Source organism: Festucalex cinctus, chromosome 16, assembly GCF_051991245.1.
Source record: "Festucalex cinctus isolate MCC-2025b chromosome 16, RoL_Fcin_1.0, whole genome shotgun sequence".
Taxonomy (NCBI): domain Eukaryota; kingdom Metazoa; phylum Chordata; class Actinopteri; order Syngnathiformes; family Syngnathidae; genus Festucalex; species Festucalex cinctus.
In genome coordinates this window covers 19,488,538-19,512,734 of record NC_135426.1, presented here as the reverse complement: position 1 = coordinate 19,512,734, position 24,197 = coordinate 19,488,538, and the positions used below count along the sequence as shown (strand labels likewise).

Sequence of the window (24,197 nt, the reverse complement as noted above, 5' to 3'; positions counted from 1 at the left end):
GATCACTGAGGTGGCCTGCATGTGCCTTTTCTTCCACATTCTGGACCTAGTGTTATATAACATTTTTGTTGTTCATCCACCATGGACTCTCAGTCTGCTTAACATTTTTAAAAGTTGAAAGAAAATACAGTTTCAGAGCAGAGCCAAATGGCTCCTGTGTAGTTATATTTTATTCGGACGCAAAAGAGTAGAACACCAACTATATTAAAACATAAAATATTTTATTAGCCATCACCATTCCTGCTAATTTCTTCAGCACAAGAGCACTCAATATTTCATATTCCATTTTTTTTTTAAAATGCTCTTAATTTCATATTTTTTTTTCCAGTAGCATCAACAGGACTGATGTAGTTTTCACTCGACACGTTCACCTCAGGTGTTCCACACCACACAAAATATGCATCACAGTTAACAACAATAATCCAGGCGAAAGAAGAGTTCTTTTGTTTTGTTTCTTGAATCTTAGCACCAGTTCTCTTTTGAGTGTTGCTTTGTGGCGACCACCTTGCTTAAAAACCCTTGAGCACTTGTAACCCCAAAATAAAACTTGCGTCCATACCAAAATTTCATTTTCTCCCACTCAAGTCAGAAGCTGCCTTTTAGCGGCCGCCTGGTTAACACAGACGACAATCTCGAGCCATCGATCCAAATGGCAGACAGGAAATACTCGCACGCCTCGAGCGTCAATGTAACACAAACACACACTTGAATCTTCGCAAAGAGCTGGAAAAAAAAAAGAAACACTTGGCAGCAGCGTCTTGACTCCTAACAGGATCAAAGATGTGCGCCAAAACCTGAGCCTCATCTGGCCTTCAATCACTCACTTACTTGTCCTTGGTCAAGCGTGGCGGTCACTGATGGCGTCGTGCTGATTCAGTGACTGCAGGTGTAAAATGGTTGTCCGTCTCTATGTGCCCTGTGATGGACTGGCAACCAATCCAGGGTGTAGTTCGCCTTTACATCGACTCCAGTGTCCTCTTGACCCTGAACAGGAAAAGCGCTAAAAACAAAATATAAGAAAAATGGATGGGTGGACCGGTCGCAAGGATGCCTCCGCTAGGTAACCGTGGTGGAGTTCTGTCCTCGGATGGCGCACCAGGCTGTGAACACGTCCCTGGGGAGGAGCACAAATGATGAAATTGAGATCAAAGCTGTTGTTTAAAAAAAACAAAAAAAAAACAAGAAAAGTTTGAAGGCACCGGCACCTGCAGTGTGTGGCGACACACTCGTTGCTGCAGTACTCTTTGTCCCAGTCTTTGCTGTCCACTGCTTGGTTGGTGCAACCGGTGCGCATGCAAATGTTTGGAATGGCGGCGGGTGCGACGTCATGCCCGGGGGTCACTTTGACCTCGACCTCCATCTGGCACATAACATTGGACCAACCAGTTAATTCTTTGCATTCAAATTACAAAAACAACAAAACAAATTTAACGTTGACATTTTTCACACTGCACTTAGTATGTCAACCAACCCATTCATTGCATATATGTGCGTGCTCCATCACTACATTATATTTTGACTTCAGAAAAACTTGGGTCAGAGACTGTTCGAGCGTAGTTTGCACAAGCCTGGTTCACATTTTTAGCAGCTCCATTGTCACGTCAAAAAACCTGAAGCAACAACAGAAGAAGAAACAGCTGTCTTTTTTTTAATTTTAACTTTAATGTACTGAAGAAGAAAGGGATCATAGAGCAACCGTTGCACACGCCCATTTCCTGGTTACGAGGCAGAGGTGGCGCGCTCCAGCCATCGCCAAAGTCATAAAAACACAATATAGGCTATACAATAAACATAATAGTGTTTTACAACAACGCTGAACTATATTTACAATTTAATATGTACTAGTGCACAGTTTCTCAGCTCCGGTCCTCGTGTATCCATCTTGTTTTGCATGTCTCCCCAGCCAACACTGCTGAAGATCGTTATCAGCCTGTTGATGAACTGATCATTTGAAACACGTGTTGTTTGTGGGAGACATAGATAACAGGCTGGTTAGGGGTACTCGAACCCCTGTACTAGTAGATTAATTTTTAATGATTGTAGTGAAAAAATGACAAAAATTAATGGAAACTTTGTATTCATATAATTTCTCATTTCTAGTCCATGATGCGGCCCATAATGGTATCGTCACCGCCGTGAGGACCGATGCCTTACAATAAGACACCTGGTATCGGTAGTCACCCATCATAGTCAGGGCGATACCACCCTGGAACGAAAACATATTTGAACATGAAATAAGGTGCGGTAAACGGTTTCTAAGTTATTTTCTCCCACTCTCGTTTCATTCCTTCTTCTGATTGGATTTTGTGAATTTTTGTCACTGTGGTTTCATTTTAGTTATTGACGAAGGCTTCTATTTTAGTTTCATTTTCGTCTGAAAAAAAGCATTTGTGGTGAAAAATATGCCGAAAATGATCACTGCTCCTTACCCCTTCCTCCGTCCCCATCATTTCCTCTCTCGTCGCTGCGGCCGACTGTCTCGCCGACTTGACCAACTCCGACGTTTCACAAGCCGACGTCACAACGACCGGCTCCGCCTGCCGCACCGACGGGACCACCTTGATCTGTAGCGGCGGCGGAGCCGCTGAGGCCACGGCGCCGCCCCCCCGAGGCTTGGCCTGCAGCGGCGGCGGCGCCTGGGCGTGCACCATCTGCTGCAACCTGGGCGGCGTGCTTTGCATCTGCTGCAGCGGCGGCGGCTGTCGCGGCGACGAGGCGGGCATCGCCGTGACCGACACGCCGCCCGAGGGCAGCTGCGTCTGCTTGATGATGATCTTGGCCACGGTGGGCGGGTTGGGGTCGGGCGGAGGCTGCGGTCGGATGGCGCCCGTGCGGGAGCGCGTGGTGACCTGAGGCAGGTCCAGGATGATGTTGGAAGTGCAGATGTTGGTGATGGTGTTCTCCTCGGGGTTGTACTGCTGGGCCCTGCTGGGGCGAGACGGGGCGGGCGCCACGCTGGCTGGGGGCGGCGACGGCGCCGAATCCAACACTTGGATGGGGACCTGGAGAAAGGTGATTGGTGAGAGTGTAAAACGTGTCGAGCGCTCTCATGAGCAATCGTCGTCACACCTGACAATTGAGGTTGGCCCGGTACTCTGCAAGAGCTCTCAAGTAGTCCTTTTTGGCTAATTCGTTTTTCCGCTTGTACACCTGTAAGAAAGAAGAGAAACACTTGGCACCTGTCAAGTCATTCGAGAGTCAAGGCAGCGCTGCAGACATATTAGTCACATGACCTGCTTTTGCTCCTTCCCGAGGCTGTCCCACATGGATGCCACGATCTTTGACACTTCTCCTATGGTAGCTTTGGGGTTTTGCCCTTTGATGGCCGCCTGAGTATCCCTGAAGAAGAGAGCGTACGCCGGCACGGGCTTCTGCGGCTCGTTGGGGTCTTCCTTCTTCTTGCCCGTCCTCCCGCCCCTGCCGCCCCCTCCCTTTCGGCCGGTGAGCGCCGAGGCGCCGGAGGCGGGGCCGGACGGCGGCGCGTCGGCCGCAGTGGGGTCCAGGGAGATGACCCCGGGGCAGTAGGTTTGAGAGACGGGAGATTCCACCAGGATGCTCTGATGGATGGGCGGGGAGAGAAGCAGTGCGGGAATTAAGTTTATTACGTTTAAGTTCATTTTCGTTTTGCATTAAGGTGTATTCCAAAAGCATTTTTCCCCTAATTATTGTTTATTAACCAGTGATTGCTGTTTATTTCATACTTGTACTTCATACATATTTGTATAGTTTTTTAAAAAAGGGGGAGATTGATGTTGTACTATGTTACCGGTTCAGTTATTGTTTTCCAAAGTAAAACAGATGTTTGCAAATGTCTTATTTTGATTAAATACAGAAGATAATCAGTCTTCCTTCATGAGGGACTACAGAAATCAGTGAACAATTACTGTTGACAGTGTTTTTCCTGTGTACAAAATTCAGAGGTGGCCACCTCCACCTAATTTGCTTGGCGATACCTTAAAATAAGACGATACGGCTGCTCAATGATGAATAAAATATTAATCGCAATTAATTTGGTAATAATTGCAATCACGATTAGGACAATAATTTGTTTTTTGGTACAAAACAAGAAAATGTTTAAACATTTAAAAATATATATATTAAAACAAATACAGGGAGTCATCGAGTTAAGGCGCACTCGACCTAAGGCGTTTCGACTTTATAATGGTTACGCCCCGTTCGCCATTTTGGCTCCTTATCATATACCATATAGCCCGCAGCGTTTTCCCCTCGTCCACTATTTAGCCCTTAGCTAATGCTAGTGCTTGTGCACTTGTGGGAGTATCTTTGGCTTTTTTGCCCTCTTTTTTTTTCCACATCATAGCCCCAAAGAAGAAAGCTTGTCTTTTATCAATGTTGGTCCATCCAAAAGAAAAGCAATTACCATGGAAACAAAGCTAAACATCATAAAAAGATCACAGAAAGGAGAGACAACTACAATCGGCAAAGACTTGGGCTTCAAGTCAGGTCAAGTCATCTTTATTTATAGAGGACAGTCGTACAGCATAATTTTTTATTTTAATGTATTTTTTATTTTTTATGCAAATTATTTTGATGTAAATATTGACTTTAATGGGGAAATCCGACTTAAGCCGAAATTAGGGCTACATCGCTAGCGTTGGAACGGAACTCCGACGTAACTCAAGGAGTCTCTGTATATTTCTTTGAAACACTAACGATGCAAGTTCCTTTTGGACCAAACAATATTTATTAAATTAGCCATTTCAAATAAAAAAAGGTGCAAATATATAAACTTAAACAACTCAAAATTATAATTAATAATCTTTTTTTTTTTTTACGACTATGCCGATTTTGTAATTGTGGAGTGCAATAATTGAAATTGTAATTGCATTTCGATTATGCCCTATTGATTATTAAAATAGTTGTTGATTAATTTGATGATGGATTACCTATCGATTCATTGTGACAGCTCTAGTTACGTATGATTCCTTTTCGTTCATCCTTCGACCCAATTTCTAAAGAAAGACAAGCGCGAATCTCACCCTCCGGAAGTCGTCCATGTCGTCATCCTGCAGCGAGCTGGTCGGCGACGCCGTGGCCGACAGGCGGTGCTCCGGCGACTGCGGGCGCTGCAAAATATTCCCAGCCCCCAAGCCGAGTCCTAGTTGAGCGCTGAGCTCCGACTGGTCGATGGTGGTCAGCTGGTTAGAGCCAAGCAGGCCTTGGCTCATGTCTCCTAGCGGAACGTCGATGGTGACTGGAGATGAGCTGCTAAACTGTGACCCGATGGGATGGCCCAAATCCTGCACACATGGGAAGGAGAGGACCGTGTTTGCATGCGTATGACCCACCGCGGCTCAGAATGTCCTCACCATTCCCAGCGTCGAGCCCAGCATGGGGCCTCCGGATTGGTTCATGACTCCCAAAGTCAGGTGCTCCAGTCCCTGGGAAGAAGGGTGGACAAACGCCGAGGAAAAAGACGGGTCGTCGCCTTGCACCACGGCGTTCCCGGGGACCACCACACCGACGGAGGGACTGGCGTCCGGCAGCTCCCCAAAATGAGACACTACGTCGGAAACCGTGAGGGATGAATCCGGGTCCAGTGAAATGGGAGGGATCTCGAACTCCTCATCGCCCAGACTGGGAGTGTGGAAGGTCTGGAAGGTGTGAAAAAAACACATCAGTCGTAACAGCAAGATGATCTGAGACAAGGATTATTTACCTCTGATGGAGCAAGGAAGGGGTGGCCCGACCCGGAAATTGTCAGATAGTTGTCACTGCCACCTGGGAACTGAAACAAAGATCAAAACACACAGTTGATATGAAGGAAATCAGCTTGACGTGGATGACAAATGACATGAGTGTCCCCCCTCATTCAACACTCAACGGAGGTCACCTTGTTATCAGCGTCAAATCCGTTGAAGGACTGCGGATCCAGAAACTCTGGATCGCCGTCATGCTGCCCGCTTCCACCGGTAAGATGGGAGTAAAAATTCAGGTCCATCACGCCACCCCCCCAAAACAAATGGCAACGGCGAGTCGTTGCTCAATAATGACAATAATGTTCTCGCTCTCGTCTGCTTCTGACAGAATGGACATAAAGTCAACAGAAGCGGCGGTGGCAGTCCAACATGTGGACGCCCAAAATAACCCCTCCGAATGTGGTTCTCCCCACGTTGGACAGCCGTTTGGCTTTTAGCCGGATTTGACGCAAGGCTGCGGTACTGTTGCTCACTCGGCGGCCCCTCTTCTGGTTATCTGTTCGTCGGTCGCCCCCAAAAAACGAACGCCCTCCCTCTCCCCAGTCAGCGGGCACGCGCCGGTCAGGTTGCGGGCATGTCACCGCCGGTTCAACCGACTTCAAGCGTGACCGTCTCGTCAGACACAAACCGCCGACGTCGAGCACGGCTCAGGCTGCTCAATGGAACCCGAGCCACCGATGGGGAAGGAGTCAAGGTACGCAAAAACAACGGATATGCAGTCATGATTGTTTCAAAATAAAGGTGTTGTCTTGCTTGTATTAAAATCTTTAGTACTTATGTAAACAACATTAACTGTCAATTTCCAAACCATCATTGGGATGATGCGTTTACGCTGACAGGCGTGACAATCTGGCAAGCGTTGCATCGTGCTCAACAAATACAAATGTTGTACAAAGTTAATCTTTCTTCATTTCGAGATGTGCTTACGGACTCACACAGATAAAAATAAAACGTGCATTCAAATAAAATCACGATTCACGCCATCAGTGTTGAGTTTATGACAAACCAATATTTTTGTGTGTTTTTATCGCGGCCAGTCATCACGTATGACGACAAATTAGATTATTATTTTTACGTCAACGGCGTCATACTCCCTCTTACCTCCATGATTGTTGTCAAATCATGCTTTTGGTTGAGTTTTGGATCCACTTTGCTTAGTGAACTTCGGCCACAATCGATTTCCTCAAACGATCAGAACATGGCACCGGCGGCGCCTACCGCACCGGATTGGACGACGTACGATTGGAAGTGACGTCAGCACGTCCGAGTGGAGCGTTTGCGGACCTAAACTCGAGTGAGTACATTTAACAATTCAACAGCACAACACAAGGAAAAACTGATCTGACAAATTTGTTCATATTAAAATAAGTTAAACAACACAGTGTGGCAAAGGAGCTCTTTAATTGATATCACAGATGAATTTGCAGAGGCCGTAAAAAGTTAAGCACCATTATGGTACTTTTGAACATGCACTTGGAAACGCCATTCACACTCTCTCGTTGTGCACGGTCGAACCGTTCTTGTTGCTTCTGAATTTAGGCTAGTTTGATGTGACTTTTGTAGTGTTTACAATTGAATGTGCAATTTGTTCAAGAAAGTATATAAAAAAATAATAAATAAATAAAAAGGATAGTGGAAACACTACCGTTCAACTGTTCTCCCCGCCAAAATCGGAAGGTGGCGGTAATGCATCGGAGGCTCGTTGAATGCCGAGCGTAAATGAATTCGAAGAAGAAAGAAGCCAATATCAGAAGAGTCTCCCCCGCTCCGTGTTGTTTTGCAATGCAGTAAAGAATTTTGCAACTTTTCCACACCAAATGTTGTTTATTAGCAGCAGGGGCTCAGTGTAAACCACAAATCTGGACCGCGGATTACCGGGCCTTGACAAAGGTGCAAACTAGCAACGCAAAAGTTGTGTGTGAGGTTCTGTTCGCCACTTGCACAGCCGTCAATCCAGTGTCCTCACACACACACACACACACTCCTTTTCTTCACCAGACGATGGCCACGCCAAGCAAGACGCCACCCGGAGCCGACCCGAAGCAGCTTGAGCGGACCGGTACCGTTCGGGAGATCGGATCACAGGCGGTGTGGTCGCTGTCTTCCTGCAAACCGGGTCAGCATCGAGTTCCAAAAGTTTCTAGAACCCACAGGGGGTCTCAGACAACAAGGACCCCCACAAAAACAGGATAATGGAAAAGCAAATATGTCTTTTATAAAAAGAATAATTACCCACTGAAAGCACAATGTCAAGCTAAAACATGCACCTGACCGCTATGCCACCTTCTCAGGGTTCGGCGTGGACCAGTTGAGGGACGACAACCTGGAGACGTATTGGCAGTCCGACGGAACTCAACCACATCTAGTCAACATCCAGTTTAGGTACATACGTGTTTGTGCGCATGCTCTCTTTTGTACGCCACCGTTTATTGTCTGCTCGCGTCCAGGAGGAGAACCACGGTGAAGATGTTGTGCATCTACGCCGACTACAAGTCAGATGAGAGCTACACACCCAGCAAAATCTCTGTCAGAGTGGGGAACAACTTCCACGACCTGCATGAAGTCAGGGTGAGAAGTTCCATATACTGTGGCATATTATATTGGATGAACACATAATACATGATCTAAATATATGAACCCAGTTGTTATAAGATTATATTGTTTGAAGTTGAATGTGCTTACCAAAATGGATCCAAACGAAACTCTTTCTGTCCATCTGTCTTGCTCTTCTTGCATTTAAGCTCTTGAAGTCATTCCGAGTGTTTTTCTTCTTCTTGGTCCATGCAGCAGTTGGAGATGGTGGAGCCCAGCGGCTGGATTCACGTGTCGCTCCTGAACCAGCAGAGCAACGAGCCCATCCGGACGTTCATGATCCAGATCGCCGTGCTGGCCAACCACCAGAATGGCCGAGACACGCACATGCGGCAGATCAAAGTATACACGCCGGTGCAGGAGAGCTCGGTGGGCAAGTTCCCGCCGTGCACCACCGTCGACTTCATGATGTATCGAACCATCAGGTGATGTGCGGCATACCGTGACCTTGTTTCTTCTTTGTACCACTGCTGTCTACGTCCTAAATAAACCTCTTCCTCCTGTTTTGTGCCGTTATGCCCAAAATGTTGCCATGGTAACTAAGATGTGTTAGATGATCGTGGAACAAGCAGCCGATGTGCACTTGACATCTTTTGAAAAGTCGTCTTTATTGACATCTCACATGAGCTCTCTCACACACACGACATTTTGTGACATTTAACTTGAAATTGTCCATATTCTCAATTTCAGACTTTCACCTGTAAATTGTCTTTGACTTCTGTCGTCCTCCGTGAAAGCAGATTGATTTCTCTGTGTGTGTTTTTTTTCTTCTTCTTCTTCTTCAAAATAAGACATTTGCAAATCATCACAATTTTTGCTGATTTTATGATGGGTGCCAACAGATCAAACCAGGAACTGAATCATTCATTTATGATTGTATATTTTTGTATCATCAATTTGAAATGTCCTGTCTTTTGTTTTGTTTTTTTTAATTAAGGGTTGGAAATTAAATAATAAAAAAGCTTGACAGATTAATCAATGATTTAAGTGTTTGTTGCAGCCCTAACACACACACATACATACACATTTGCATCTATTGGATGGATGCAAATGTTTAGCTTCGTTTCTGGCAAGGGAGAAGTTCACATTCATTATTACAGTATAGAATAAACCGATGAATCTGACGCATTCCAGTTAAAACACTTTGATTTGGGAATCTCATTCTTCACAGCTAATTAAGTCCCCAAACTACACACCCACACATTCACGATAGCACAACTTTTTTTGGCCATGGTAAAGTTAACAAGAGCATTGATTGATGGGAGCCAAAGAGGGAAACGATCCCAGCAAAGCGTGCAATGGGGATGTACCGTCAACCATTCGGACTGACGTGGAATTCCCCGTTAGTTAGCAGCAATCGTATATGTCAGCGTTTTCTGGCGCTGGAAATGTTTCGCTTCCTCAAAACTCTGATCACCTTGCGGATGGGTCCGGCGACAAAACCGTTTTTTTAGTTAACGGAATCCTCGGCGACGGAATCTTCGTCCGACTCGGTCCGTCCGTTCTGGTCCGTCTGCCGCTCGTCCGCGTCGAAGTCCAGCACCAGCAGTTTGGTCTCCTCGGTGCCCATCCTGCTGCCGGCCGCGCAAACCAGCCTGGTGTCGGAGGCCTTGATGCGCCACACCACGCCGCCTGGCCAGCGTGCAGAGAAACTTGGATTGTTTAACAATATTACTATTAGGGATGTAACGATTTCCAAACATCACAATTCGATATTATCATGATATGAAGGTCATGATACGATAATTATCACGACATTGTGGGGAGGTTGGCGATACAAAAATAGGTCGCAATGTTGTAAAAAAATAAAAAAAAATAAAAAAAGACAAATATTGTGCTTTTGTACATTACAGCAATGCTTATAAACAACCTACAATCGCTAATAATTGCCAATGCAATTTTGAGATCCCCACATATTGACTTGGTTTATAGACATATAAGGGTCAAAACATGCCTTGTGAAAATTAAATTGTACTAAAAAACTAGCCACCAGAGGGTGCTAGAACTGCACAAACGTTTTTTTTTTTAACAGATGTGCTGCTTTTAATATCGTGACATGATGACGACGATATATTGTGGCAGTTTTAATATCACGATATTGCCGTTATCGTTACATCCCCAGTCTAGTTTCCGTCCGGTGAAAACTTGTTTGTTGACAAAAACATTTTTGTTCAGTTTCGGTTAACAAAATCAACCCTACTTGTGCACATGTCGAAACGGCGCTCACCGGATCCGCAGCTCTGCAGCGCCACCACGTCCCGCAGCCAGGCGCCCGTGCGGAGGTCCCACAGTTTGACCGTGCCGTCGTCCGAGCTGGACAGGACCAGACCTCGGCAGAACTGCAGGCACGTCACCGCCGACCGGTGCTTGTTGGGGCCTGCCGGCGACGAGGGTGCACCGTCAGCGACGGGCTCTTGTTACACGGCGCCGACGTCTCACCTTGCAGGGTGTGCAGGCAGCGTCCCGTCCGGATGTCCCACACTCGAACGGTGGAGTCGGCGTTCCCGGACACCAGGATGCGGTCCCGCAGCTCCATTCCGCTGGTCAGCGACTGGTGGCCCGTCAGCGTGTGGACGCAGCCGCCTGTGGGGACGCAGTAAAAAAATAAAAAATCACAGCCTCTCCTCACACGTCTGCACTCCCTCCCATCAAACGTCTCACCTGTTTCTGCGTCCCACACTCGAATGGACGTGTCAAGTGAGCCGCTCACCACAAAAACGCCATCAAACTGCACAAAGCACACCGATGAGCTTTCAAAGTTGTAGGTTAGGAAAAAGTCGTGTTTATTCAAGACACAGAAGAAGTCGCGTGCACCTGTATGGAGGACCAAAACTGGCAAAATTCTAAAAAAAATAATAAATAAATAAATGAATAAAAGTGAAAATAAAAATGGATATAAATTTTTTTTTTTTTTAAATATATATATATATATATATATATATATATATATGAAAATTAAATTAAAAAATATATAGATCCATACATATATAATAAATAAAACTAAAAACTAATACTAAAACTAAAAATAAAAAAATAAAAAAAGAGATTCAAAAAATAAAAATATAAAAATAAACGTGGAAATACATACAAAAATAAATATTTAAATAGAATTAAATATCAATCAATAAATAAAAATACTCTATTTATTTAATGCTGCAGACACTCCTTGTCACTGTTCAGACAAGCTTAGGACCGCCCCTTCATTTGAATAACATTTCAGCCTGACAGAGCATCTGCAGCATGAAGTAAATAAATCAAAAATAAATAATTTATAATATACAATTTTATTAATTGATTGATATTTAATTATATTTATATACTGGTATTTATTTTTGTATTTATTTCCACATTTATTTTTACAATCTCGTTATTATTGTATTTATTTTTACTTTTATTTATTTATTTGTGGATATAAATATTTTTTATTTTGATCAATTTATATGTATTTTTTGTATTTAATTTTTTATTCATTTATTTATTTTAAATGTTGTCAGTTTTGGTCCTCCATATACCTGGAGTGAATACACTCGGTTGGTGTGTCCCTGCAGAGTGTGGAGACACGCTTCCGTTTGGGGGTCCCACACCTTCACCATGTAGTCGTAGCCCCCCGACACCACGCGGCGGCCGTCGTACTGGACGCAACGCACGGCCGCCACGTGGCCCGTCAGCACGTGCTCGCAGCGACCGCTCGACACGTCCCACACACGCACGGTCGTGTCCCGGGAGCCCGACACCACCCTGAAAGGCACACGAACAAGAAGAAAAATTGGAAAAAAAAATGGCTGCTCTGATCTAAAGGAGCCGCTTGTATCCGTTTTACCGGTTGCCGTGGAGATGCATGCAGCGCACGGTGGACGTGTGCCCGTGCAGCACGTGGACGCACTCGCCGCTGTCGGCGTCCCACACACGCAGCGTCCGGTCAGTGGAGCCGCTGATCACAGTGGCGGCCGCCATCTGACTGCACCACACGCCGCCCGTGTGGCCCGCCAACGTACGCAAACACTGACCACAACGCCGAAAAACGCACGGGTCAGGAAAGACACGATGACTTTGCACAAGTGTGCACACCCTTTGATAAACGGCGACGCGGCATCCCACCTCGCCCGTGACGGCCGACCACACTTTGAGCGTGTTGTCGTCAGAGCCGCTGACGATGAGGTCGCCGCTGAACTGGAGACACGTGATCACATGGTCGTCGTGACCTTTCAGCACCTGCAGGCACGCATACTCAGTCCGGGTTGGCGAGCGCGTGCGCGCGTGCGCGTACCTTGGCCTGCCGCTCGTCCCCCTTCCTCCAGTTGTTGTCGATGTGGTGCTGTCGGATGTACGTCGACTTCCACGTGACGCTCTTCCCGCGGCGAGGTGACGAGTACTCGGACACGCCTACACGTGTGATAAGACGCCTTCTTAAAATAATTGCCTAATTCATTTTTCTGATTTTTTTTTCAGGAAAAATTGAAGCATTTGCATCATGATGAGATGATTTAGGCAAAAAAATATGTTTTGCAAAAAAATGACAAGCAATTATTATAGATATATATCATTATTATATTACATATATTATTAACTCATTCACTCCCAGGCATTTTCACTTCGCTCCCGGCTGTTTTACTATATTTTGACTGATTTTGCAAGGCCAACAGAATATTGTGTTCTATTGCTATAAAAACATGGATCCAACCAAAAGAAAGATTAAATTATTCTTTCATCAGGAAAAAAGTATGTTTCTATCTGTTTCCGTTTTGCAGCAATTAGCATTAGAATGACCACCAAAAACGTTTAATAACAATTAGTAAAATCACGATGTATGCCGCCATAAACTTTAAATGCTGTCAACTACGTTTTTTTTTTTTTTTTTAGTTTTTCTAAGTGCAGCACGCGCTCCCTGGTCAATGAGTTGTGAAATCAAAAACACTCACTATCTATGGCCAGCAGATGGCAGCATTGCATTGTTTTTTTTGTTTTGTTTTTTTTTTAGTAAATTTTGTAACCTATTTTTATTTATTTATTTATTTTTCCTCTGAATGTTAACTATTGTTTCTTGATGCTTATGTGTTGACTTTCCTCATGTAAAGCACATTGAGTTGCCTTGTGTATGAAATGTGCTATACAAATAAACTTGCCTTGCCTTGCCTTGTATCTCTTTTTAATGGTCTCAATGTGTATGAAATTTGACGAAATAGAACGTTTTCAATGATCAAAGCCTTTGTCATATTAAAGTGTTTTTTTTTTTGATAACGTGTGACAGTAAAAGAGTTAACCTGCTGATTCTAAAAGTTAACTCCTATGTTTAAGATAATCAGTAGGCAAGCACCAATTTCACATATGGATCTTTATGTTATCACAAGAGTTTATAGCTATCGGACGAAAGAGAACTAATGTCTACATCTCGCTGGTTTTGCTCTCGAATGATTTGACATACTAACGAGTACGCGGAGGCCGTCTCACCTTCCTCGCGGCACTTCTCCCTCCACAGCAGGTTGTCCTCGGCCAGGATCCGCCAGTACCTGCAGGTCTGGGCGGCCCGCAGCAGGTCTTTGGGAGTCAGGAAGTTCAGCACGTAGAGAGCCAGCTGAGGACACGCACGCGCGCGCGCGCACATTTACTATTAGATGGCCGCGAAAGGCGTGCGAGCGGCGGTCGCACCTCTTTGGGCAGCAGGGAAATGAAGTCCCTTTGGAAGTGCGGCTGGATGAGCTGCATCACGTGCTTGAGCTGGCCCGTTTCGCACGCGTCAATCAGGTGGTCCAGCACCAGCAGCCTCTCGGGACCGCTCCACGCCTGCGCAACAATTGCCAGTCAATTTCACTTCATTGGCACTAAATGATTTTGATTTCCAATATAGGATCTTCATCGTCGAATAGTAACAGGGCAGAACAATTAAATGACCCTCCACTCGATGGCAGAAGGTCCAATTTGTCCATTTGTAAGTGAATTGAGACCGGCTCATCAAGATATTGAGTATTTACTGTATACTTGGGCTGTCAAAATTAGTGCATTAATTTTGAGGAAATTTAAAGCTCTTTTAACACCACTCATTTTTTAAATTAATGACCACTCCTTACTTAGAAAGCCTGAATTCCAGTCACATCCACATTTAACAGTAATAAATGTAATAATAATAATGCATATATTTGTGAAGGCTGGGGTCCAGTTGTATTTTACAATTTTAAAAATGTGCAAAATTTCACAAGTTACTTCAGGTTAAAGATTCGATAGCTCTTAATATGATAAGAAAAATACATTGAGCTGTCACCAATGTCTTAAAAATGCAATTATGCCATCTAGTGGCAGTGTTCCCTCGCTATAACGCGGTTCACTTTTCACCGTCTCGTTTCACAGTTTTTTTGGGGGGGGTTTTAGTGCAATTTTGCCTGCATTTTTTTTTTTTTTTTTACAGTGATGTGCCTATTTATAAAATTTATGAACGTTTGAACATTGAGAATGTTTAAACAGGGAGAAATGTGAGAAAATGTAAATACCTCGATGAGAAAAGTGTATAATCTGTGTGGTGTAGAGCCATAAAACATTTATAATAAATGTAAAACATAAGGCTAACTACTTTGTAGATTTTACTTATTGCGGGTATTTTTTGGAACCTAACCCCAGCGGAAAACGAGGGAACACTGTACAGTAGATCTTTTTAATGTTAACTCAATTTTATGAATTGTTATGAAATTAAGATGCAGCCATATTTCGATTAGTTTAACTTTTTCCCAACTTTTATGTTAAAAAGATTATGAAAACTTAGAAAAAATATCATGTTGTACATTTAAATCAGATCTAAAATTTGCGATTAATTGTGACTTGACATAGTTAAGTCATGCATGTGATTAATTACGATAAAAAAAATAAAAAATATCGCCTGACACCCATAATTTATACCAATGTGGATTTTTTTTATTAGTCAAATTCTCATGTTTGTCTTTCTTTTTTTCTCATTCTCTCTCTCAACTAATATTGAAGGCCATGATGGTTCTCTTATACAAGTACGTGTAAACAAAAAACAAACAAAAATCTGACTATTTTAAAATTAAAAAAACAAAACATTGCTGCACTCCCTAGCGTTGAAGCTACAAACAAATGTTGACGTTGGTATTATATACAGCACCAGCTCATGTGTGATGCTCATACACGCCAACAAGAGGAGAAGATTAAGTGCCTGAAAGGTGTGAAGCCAGTCTTGCAGGCCGCGAGGGGGCGGGCCCGAGGTGACGCGTCGCCGCTGAGCCGAATGCCCGTTGGCCAGCCGGAGCTCCCCGAAAGTGGTGGGAGCGCTCTGAACCGTGCCGGGGGGACTGTAGGCCGCAAGGAAGCAAGGAAAGAAGCAAGGAAGGGAGGATAGCCGCGTTAGCCGATAGCTAGCGTCCAGAGTGCTGCGATGTCCCAGCATACCTGAAGTAAGCGTCACTCCTGCAATGCTTCTTTCCTGAGGAAAACGGCCGACCGTCAGGACCGTGATCCAACTTCCGCTTCACCTGAAGAGAGGACAGTAACACAAGCATCATTCAGACTTTCCTACTCATATTATATGGCGATTTTTTTTTTTTTTTTACATCAAAGAATCACCAACATTGTGATTGCAGGCACCAGGTAGCCACTAAGGACCACATGAGTAGCACACGGGACTCTTCTAAAAATAGGTTACCAGTGATGGCTTATTTGAAAATGTAAACATTGGTGACATTGAGCAATTCAACATTCGGATTCAAATTGAAATTCATCTGCAAAACGTCACGTACGAGCCGCTCTGCAGTAGAGGCAACAGCATCCAACGCCAGCTGTTGTCAAGATTACTCGATTAGCTGGCTGCTCCATCGGTTACTTTCGCCTGGCTTCCCCGAGTGACCCGGAAGTGACATTTTTGCAACTAAATGTTGAAAATTTGAAGCTGAAAAGTGCACGCTGAATATTTGATAGCAAATTAATTCAATGTCAGTCACTCGGAAGCAGAATGTGATGGCCCAATGAATCGCACAACTCCCTCCTTTGCGAGCCAGCATTTCAGACGTGAGCAATCAATCCGCAATTTACAGCCACGAAATGCACAAGATGTCATTAGGGTTATTATCATCGTCGTTCTTGTGGTTCTCATCACGAACACTCATCTTCCTCGGAGCCGCAGTACGCCACGCGCACGCGCACCACAAAGCGCCTCGTCATCGCCAAAGCGCGCGCACGTCTCGACTCATTTGGGTGGAAAATGCTTGCCGCTCGCCGGCTCACCTTGGAGAAGATGAGCTTCAAGGTCCCGTAGAAGCCCATGGCCGCGCCCCCGAAAGCCGCCAAGGACGTCGGAAGAAGCCTCCCCACAACACGAGAGCGTCTTCTCGTCTCGCGTGCGCGTTCACGACGACGCTGAAGTTGACTGCACCGTCGCGCCCCCGTCTATTCCATTCTGCGTTTAAAGAGTGCAATTGCGCTTTCGATCCTGTAGATGGCAATGTTTGCCCGCTTTTGTCATTGTCCACAGTTAAAAAAAAACAAACATCTTTCAAATGAGACCCTTTATGAAAAATCCGATTGTCAATAAATGGAATTATTTCAATCCAACATTTACCAACAGATGCAGTCAAGGTTTTCTTGTAAAAGTGACTTTTTTTTTTTCAGTTTTACCATTTTGAAAGAGTATGTGGTGTTGCATAATTAAACGCCAATAAAGCTATAATTAAAAAAAAAAAAAAGTAAATTGTAGGCGAATTGAAACATTCCAAGAAGAAAAACCACAACATTCACAAACGAGGAGAAAGCATAATTTTTTTACAAGGGTTCATTTGTATTTTCTCAAGAAATGGGTCCAAATGTTCTGAGAAGCAAAAAGTTGAAAGTCGAAGGAAAACCACTTCGCGATAACGTAAAAAAAAGAAAAAAAAAAGTCTAACCAAATTTGAAGGTGTAAAGGTCATAGGTCAATTTGTCTTGGTCCTCACAGCTCTGGTGGACGCTCGCAACTCGCCGAGTCCGTGAGCGAAGGTACACTCTTCGGCCTGCAGCGGGCAGCCCTGAGGGTGGTGGCGGTCAAACCAGCACGGGCGGGTTTTAAGGGCGCCGGGGGAGACCTCCGCCCTCCTCTTGCCGCGCGTCCTCAGGGGCTTCCCGTCTCGCCAGTCTCGGATGCGCACCCTTCCTCCTTCCACTGAAAGGCAAATAGGAGTTGCCTGAAGCTATTACATAGGATTTGTGCAGAATTCTCATCAGTGTTCCCTCGTTAATCGCGGGTTCGTCATTCGCGGGCTTTTTTTTTTAAACAGCACTTTTTTTTTGGGGGGGTATTTGCACTGCTGTATCTCTCGAACCCTACGTTAGACCGGGAACACGCGAGAATCCGCGGATTCGTCTTGACAAGACCTTTCCAATGGTGCTTTTCCCTTCGCTCCACAACATTGCATTCCGGAGATAGAAATATATACTGTGCTGTATAACTAATAAATAAAAAAACAACAACATAATTTTAATGAAAAAAAATTACTAAATGAAAAAAAAAATTATGGAAGAAAAGGCATTCATAATAAACTAAAAAATTACACCAAAAAAAAAAATATATAATGATAACATAATGAAAAAAAAAATACATACTGTGCTATATACTGTAATAAGTATATATATATATATATATATTTAAAAGCAAAACAAAACATACTTTTAATGGAAAAAAATGAATGTAATAAAAAAAGAACATATGATGACAACAAAAGCATTTAATATAAGTACATTAAAAAAAACACTTAATTGCAAAAATGACTGTAAATGGAAAAAAAACCATAAATGATGAATGAAAAAGCATTCATAATAAACTCAAAAAATACCAAAAATGAAAAAACAGACATAATAAATGAAAAAAAAAATTATTCTTTGCTGCATAAGTAAAAAAAAAAAAAAATACTTTTAATGGAAAAAAATGAATGTAAATAAAAAAACATATGATGAATGAAAAAGCATTTATAATAAAGTAAAAATCATACCAAAACAAAAAAATCATATCATAAATGAAAAAAATATATATAATTAACAGGATTTTTATAAAAAATTGTTTTAATTAATTATGATTTTCCATAATCACAGATAGTTTTTGGAATGTAACACCCCCAATAAACGAGGGAACACTATATACAAGAAAATAAATCTGAATTTTTTAACTAGGAATTCAACGAGGAATAAACTGATTTATAACAACATGTAATGTATTGTCTATTCTACTATTTTGTCATAATGTTACAAAAATATGACAAAAGGTTTCTGTTACGAGAAAAAAAAAAAAAGTCCATTTTTTTATGACAGAAATTACAACAAATTTTTACCATAAAAGCCAAGAACAAAATCAGGTACTATTAGACCAAAAAAAAAAAAAAGTGACATGAGCTGTGAGTACCTTGAAAAACTTGGTGGTTGTTCTTGAGGAGCGTCTGCAGGCCGCCGCATTCATTCTTGAGCTGCTTGAGCGTGTCCTGATGCAGCAGCGCCGCCACCTCGCCAACGCACAAACTGCCTGAAAGCAAAAGTCAGCATTTGGCAACCAACGCAAAATCCGACTGAATGTTTACCTCCTCGCTTCCAGTCCTCGGGTGACCGGCGCTCGTCGGACATTCCCAGGAGGGCCTCGGCCACGCGGAGCACCACGCCGTCCACCAGGTCCCGGGAGAGCGCCATGCAGTTGCGCACCGCTTCCGCTCGCTCTCGAGGCCGGAAGCCCGTTCCCCAGCCGCCCCCGTCGTCGTCGTCGTCGGATGCCGTGCGGCGACTCCGGATGTAACCGGCTCGCTCGTCCTCCGCCCGAGCTTCCTCGCTCGCCTCGTACGTCCGCCTTTTTCCCAGCAGACACACCTACAGAAATGTAAACTTTTATATTTTGGGACATCTCAAACAAATGTCTACACCAGGGCTGTCCAAACTTTTTCATTTGAGGGCCACATACAGAAAATCAGAAGGACTCAAGGGCCACATAATGTTATGAAGAGAAATTGTGTTTAGTTCTAAAAATTGTACAAATAATTTTTTTTGCTTTTGCATATTTAGAAAAATGCTACAGTATATAAACCAATTTATTACAATTTATTTGTAATATGGCAGTAGGGTTATTATAGTTTTGGAAATTTTCATTTTAGTTTTTGTTTTGTTTTGAGTTTTGTTTTTTTTAATTTAGTTAGTTTGAATTAGTTTTCAAGGTGGGTCTGTTAGGTTTTTTTTAGTTTTAGTTCTTTAATAAATGCTTAGTTTTAGTTTAGTTAGTTTCAGTATTAGTTTTAGTTTTTTCTTTAAATGTCTATTACTTGTGCGCAATATTTAAAAAAAAAAAAACACCATGGGTGCAACGTCATTATTCCGGTTTATATCAAAATAAATCTACTAAAAATCACATTTAAAATCACCCCCAAAGGCTCATGCATTAAATTTATTACCAAAGACTAAAACGAAGGACATTTTTGCTATAATTATAGTTAGTTTTATTTTAGTTTTGTAAACATAAAATGTAGTTTCAGTTAGTTTTCTTTTTTTTTTTTAAAGCATCTTCGTTTTTATTTTATTTCGTTAACGAAATTGTTGTTTTGAATTTTAGTTTTTTTCGTTAGTTTCAGTAAACTAAAGTAAACTTTAATAGCACCTGTGTTTTTCGACACCCTCCCTTCTTACTTTGACTATCTCCAAACATTTTTGTTTTTATTTTTTAACTGAGTCAAATGCCATTTTTAGCATATGTCGCGGGCCACAAAAAAAATGGCCGACGGGCCGCAAATGGCCCCCGGGCCGTAGTTTGGACACCCCTGGTCTGCACAATATAAAAAGATGTTGCAACGTACCCGTTTAGTGGAAGGAATCCTGAGACAGTCCTCGAGCGTGTGGAAGCCGCTGACTCGGCTCACGTCACCAATGAAGTTGATGTATTCCCTGTACTGAGACTGTTGGCTTTGCCGCCGACGGTACTTTCCGAAAAAGTCGTAGAAGCAACAAGGGAGGACGAAGTAGCGGCACGAGTAGGACGACCTGCAAAGCACACCAGCGCCGCGAAAACGTCATCCAGAAATGACTCAATTTTAACCAAAGACAAAAGCTTAACGACTCACCTGGCCGCGATGACGGGGATCCATGGCGTCAGCTCGTCCGAGTGGTTACCGATCAGCCAGTCCGTCTCCGGGAACAAGAAATTCTCACCGGGAGTGATGGCTTCCTCCTGGAAATGTCAGGCTACTTTTATTAGCGATATGATCATTATTTATGCAATCAATTTCAGATGCAAAGTAGCCTTCTTCTTGCTCACCTGCAGCACCGTGTCGGGGCCGTACATGTCCCAGATCTTCCGCTTACGAACGTCAATGCCCTTTCCAGGGTGCTGCAAAAAAAACAAAAACAAACAGAAAATGCACCAATTATAACTCGGGATGTAACAATAATGGCAATATCGTCGTCGTCATGTTCACGATATTTGAATGCAACACATCTGTTCAAAAAGTCAGGTTGATTTCCATTTGTGCAGTTCTAGCACCCTCTGGTGGCCAGCTTTTTAGTACAGTTTAATTTTCATTAGGGATGTTTTGGCCCTTCTATGTTTAAAATCTATGCTATGACAAAGATTCAGAACTCAGTAAAGCAAAACAGTTTAGCAGAATAAACTAATAATAATAATAAACATTTACAAATAACATGAATAAATTTGTAACAAATGTAAAAACAAAGTCATTAATTTGCACAAATAAAACCATAACACGGGTTAAAAAAGGTTGTAAATTTAATGAAACGTCACAACAGAAAGCCATATTTTATGTGAAATATTACCAGAAAATGTCATTTATGCACTTTGTTTTTTTTAGGAAGAACAAAGTCATGGATTGAAATGGATAAATAAATTATATATGGAAAAATGTATACATTTCTAAACAAAAAATGGATGTAAGGAAAATGAGGGAAAAAAAAAAAAAGTAAACCCTATGCATAAAAAGCAAAATAAATGCATAAATAAAGGAAAGTAAGAACACATTTTAGGAGACCAGATTTGTAATTTCAGAGAATAAAGTCACATGGCCATAAAATGATGGCTCACCCCTTCGTTGGCGAGGATGTGCACCAGGAGTCCGTTTCCGCAGCCCAGGTCCACGAAGGACTGGCGGGCGTCCACGTCGCGTTCCGCTCGCTCCTCGGACCAAAGCACCTGCGCTGACTCATGTTAGTAAAACTAACGCTCAAGTCTGATCCATGGAAGTGAAAACACGCACCCACCAGGAGATACGTAGCGATGGCGACGTCTTCGTAAACAAATTTCTCTGGATCCGTCACCTCGGGCCACACCTAAAGATGCCGAACCCCGCCAAAAATTTGTAAAACAAGACTTTGTTGTTGTTGTCGTTGTCCTTGCGCTTACCTTGACCATGGCCTTGTACTTGTCCTTGAGCTGCCGGTACACCAGGCTGTATTTCTCAATTGGCAGCAGCGACAAGGTGCTGGGAAAATTGCTGGTTTTGCTTGCGACGGCCCAACGCAGGAGTTTGGGCAGCAGGTCACTCGCTAGCCAGGCCAACTTGGGGTAAGCCACACCATCACAGTACCACGCCTCTGTCGTCCGTACGTGCAACTCCAATGACCTAACATTCATCACAACATACAGCTACTAGAAAACGCCTACAATTTTCTGTTAAAAGTCATCATATGTGGACGAAGAATTAATGATCACGTGCTCTGCAGTTGACTTCTGTGAAAACATGGCCACTCACCATTGACAGGAGTCCACCAGGCACAGCTTGATGCTGTAAATATTGTCCTTCCTCACAGATGCCTGATCCGCTTCGGCCTCCTCGAAGGGAACAAACGTCACCTGCTGTCCATCTAAGTCTATGAACAGGAAGTCAACAAGATATAAAACAACATGACGTCAACAAAACATGAAGACAAGTGGCCGCACCTTTGACAACGACTTCTTTCTGTTTGCGTGTCCCATATATGTTGACTTTAGGGATAAACGTCCTGACATGAGAGGACAGACATGTTCGGTGAGTGCCGTGGCTGCCGCTGCCTTTGAGCCAAGCCACAACATCCTGGGGCAGCAACCGCAGCGCTTCTCCCTCATCGCCGTCCACACTGTCGGTCTCCTGAACGCCGCACAAGCGCTTGTTGACGACGTGAGGTTTCTTGATCCACACGTCCACGGCTGACCAAAAACCATTGGGGAGGCTTTCGCATTCCGCTGGAAATCTGATTTCAAAATGTTTGGGCATCGTTGATCTTCTACGACGCTACATTCATACTACAGCTTTCACATGCGTTTAGGAGCAGCGAGCTAACTTCAGGGTATGTTTTTCCGATTGAAACTTAAATAATGGTATCGGCGTACTTAATTAATCACTACTTTGTACTAAAACTATGTAAATAAAACTGAAAACATTCTCACAATATAAAAAAAGTGTTTTGTGCTTCAGAATTATTGTCGCTGTGTGATGACGTGTCAGACCGCGCCAGGAACACGCAGTGATCTGAATAATAGTTTTGAAACCGAGTTGGCCAAACTCTCAGAAGAGCATCTACGGCTCTATCCAAGTCAGACACATATTCAGATCAGTGGGAATACGCCATAGGATTACCAAAAGGGGGCGCTGTTTATTCGCCTTCGAGACGTGTTCGAGCAACGTCTTAAAACAAACAAACTTGTCACGTCCTTTTTGAAATTATGTTTCAAATGTTTTATGTACCGTTGTTTTACAAAATTAAACAAATATATAATAATAATAATAATAATAATAATAACTAATTAATAAATACAATCATAGTTATTCCTGTATTAATGCCCGGAAATGCATACTTGGTGATCAATAGTGGCGAAAAACTGCTTTTAAATAAACTTAGGCAGTAAAACCCTTTTTAAAATCTCAATTGACCCACTACAAGCATGAAAATGCATTAAATTATTGTCGCTGTTTGATGACGTACTACGAGACTATTATGGAAGAGAGTTTCGCGTTTTTCATTATTTTTTTCTGAACTCATGTAGCCTAATGGCGAAAGAAGTTCGCCATGCAGTTCTCTGGCCGTAATAACAATTATGTAATGGTTATCATATTTCCCAAACATCACAACTTAAATTCCCCAGCAAGCCAGTCACCACTCATGAAACGAGAAGGGAAATATTCCCACGCACACTGGAAGTGACGGCTGAAACTAAACTTCCCGTGACCCCCCAGAAACTTCTCAATAGTCCTGGAAATAATAATTATTGCGCAATACAGACCTTGTGTGGGCCTACATCATTCTAAAAGACTCTTTTAGAATGATTTATGCCTCCTCTCCCCTATTGTAAATGTTTATTACTGCCTTTTTCTCCCGCTGTAAAACAAAACAAAAACGTCATGGTCAGGCAGGGAGGAGCGACTGTCGCAGGAAGTGCAAAGTTCAGGCCAGATGGCTTGCTACATACAAAACAAACACGTCAGAGTCTGAAAAAAAAAAAAAAAATCCTGTTGAACCTGCTTGGCAGCAGCCGCTATATGGAGTGGGAGAAACTCTTGAGAAACACATACTTCAACAGGAGAACACCTTTCAAATGCCAAGGGATGTTCCACAAGATTTAGGCTACTTTATCCGTTAAACAAACAAACTAACAATAAATAAAATTTTTATTAGTTTTTCAATACCGTTTAGGCTATATACCTTAAATAAATAGTATTTTTCATCGTACATGGCTGCCAAAAAAGGCTAGATGTATGCAATATGTTAAATTGTTTATTGTTATACTGGAATTTCCGTATTTTTAGTTGAATCTAACGTGTCCTAACAGTGCTTGTGTTTGTTTATTTGCCCACCAAAAATGTTCATCAAGCTCACTGTATATGTTATGTTTAATTACAGTATATTTTTTTAATCGTATTGATAATACTGGAGTAATATGAGAACTATTTGTGTACGATC

The 24,197-nt window shown here is 42.9% G+C and overlaps 4 protein-coding genes across 12 annotated transcripts; 1 reads left to right on the top strand and 3 right to left on the bottom strand.

The window, feature by feature from the left end:
- Positions 1-200: 200 nt before the first annotated feature.
- tox4b (TOX high mobility group box family member 4 b) lies at positions 201-6,973 on the bottom strand. 2 transcript variants are annotated; one of them, XM_077501074.1, is made up of 9 exons: positions 6,822-6,973; positions 5,681-5,749; positions 5,331-5,615; positions 5,001-5,261; positions 3,234-3,557; positions 3,070-3,150; positions 2,430-3,002; positions 1,206-1,360; positions 201-1,114 (listed from the first exon to the last, which is right to left on the bottom strand). In XM_077501074.1, the coding sequence occupies exons 1-9, from the start codon at positions 6,825-6,827 to the stop codon at positions 1,057-1,059; spliced, it is 1,812 nt and encodes a 603-aa protein (XP_077357200.1). In that variant the 5' UTR covers positions 6,828-6,973; the 3' UTR covers positions 201-1,056. The 2 variants fall into 2 exon arrangements, with proteins under 2 accessions (XP_077357200.1, XP_077357199.1); XM_077501073.1 differs by lacking the exon at positions 6,822-6,973 and adding an exon at positions 5,855-6,815.
- anapc10 (anaphase promoting complex subunit 10) lies at positions 6,101-9,287 on the top strand. 2 transcript variants are annotated; one of them, XM_077501084.1, is made up of 5 exons: positions 6,101-6,414; positions 7,719-7,836; positions 8,012-8,102; positions 8,168-8,288; positions 8,508-9,287. In XM_077501084.1, exons 1-5 carry the CDS (start codon positions 6,118-6,120, stop codon positions 8,739-8,741), a joined length of 861 nt encoding a protein of 286 aa, XP_077357210.1. In that variant the 5' UTR covers positions 6,101-6,117; the 3' UTR covers positions 8,742-9,287. The 2 variants fall into 2 exon arrangements, with proteins under 2 accessions (XP_077357210.1, XP_077357211.1); XM_077501085.1 differs by lacking the exon at positions 6,101-6,414 and adding an exon at positions 7,392-7,610.
- LOC144004123 (F-box/WD repeat-containing protein 7-like) lies at positions 8,904-16,714 on the bottom strand. Of its 7 annotated transcripts, XM_077501080.1 has the most exons (14): positions 16,055-16,473; positions 15,886-15,945; positions 15,708-15,790; positions 15,475-15,610; positions 13,959-14,093; positions 13,761-13,884; positions 12,580-12,695; positions 12,411-12,524; positions 12,133-12,314; positions 11,825-12,050; positions 10,974-11,040; positions 10,752-10,895; positions 10,540-10,689; positions 8,904-9,944 (listed from the first exon to the last, which is right to left on the bottom strand). In XM_077501080.1, the coding sequence occupies exons 5-14, from the start codon at positions 14,013-14,015 to the stop codon at positions 9,763-9,765; spliced, it is 1,362 nt and encodes a 453-aa protein (XP_077357206.1). In that variant the 5' UTR covers positions 14,016-14,093; positions 15,475-15,610; positions 15,708-15,790; positions 15,886-15,945; positions 16,055-16,473; the 3' UTR covers positions 8,904-9,762. The 7 variants fall into 7 exon arrangements, with proteins under 7 accessions (XP_077357206.1, XP_077357202.1, XP_077357205.1 ...); XM_077501076.1 differs by lacking the exons at positions 15,886-15,945; positions 16,055-16,473 and adding an exon at positions 16,539-16,714; XM_077501079.1 differs by lacking the exon at positions 15,886-15,945.
- Positions 16,715-16,804: 90 nt separating this feature from the next.
- Positions 16,805-22,788, bottom strand: trmt44 (tRNA methyltransferase 44 homolog). Its single transcript, XM_077501075.1, has 11 exons — positions 22,201-22,788; positions 22,013-22,130; positions 21,664-21,883; positions 21,522-21,590; positions 21,346-21,453; positions 20,566-20,637; positions 20,372-20,478; positions 20,108-20,291; positions 18,854-19,133; positions 18,682-18,798; positions 16,805-17,448 (listed from the first exon to the last, which is right to left on the bottom strand). The coding sequence occupies exons 1-11, from the start codon at positions 22,511-22,513 to the stop codon at positions 17,222-17,224; spliced, it is 1,815 nt and encodes a 604-aa protein (XP_077357201.1). The 5' UTR covers positions 22,514-22,788; the 3' UTR covers positions 16,805-17,221.
- Positions 22,789-24,197: the final 1,409 nt, after the last annotated feature.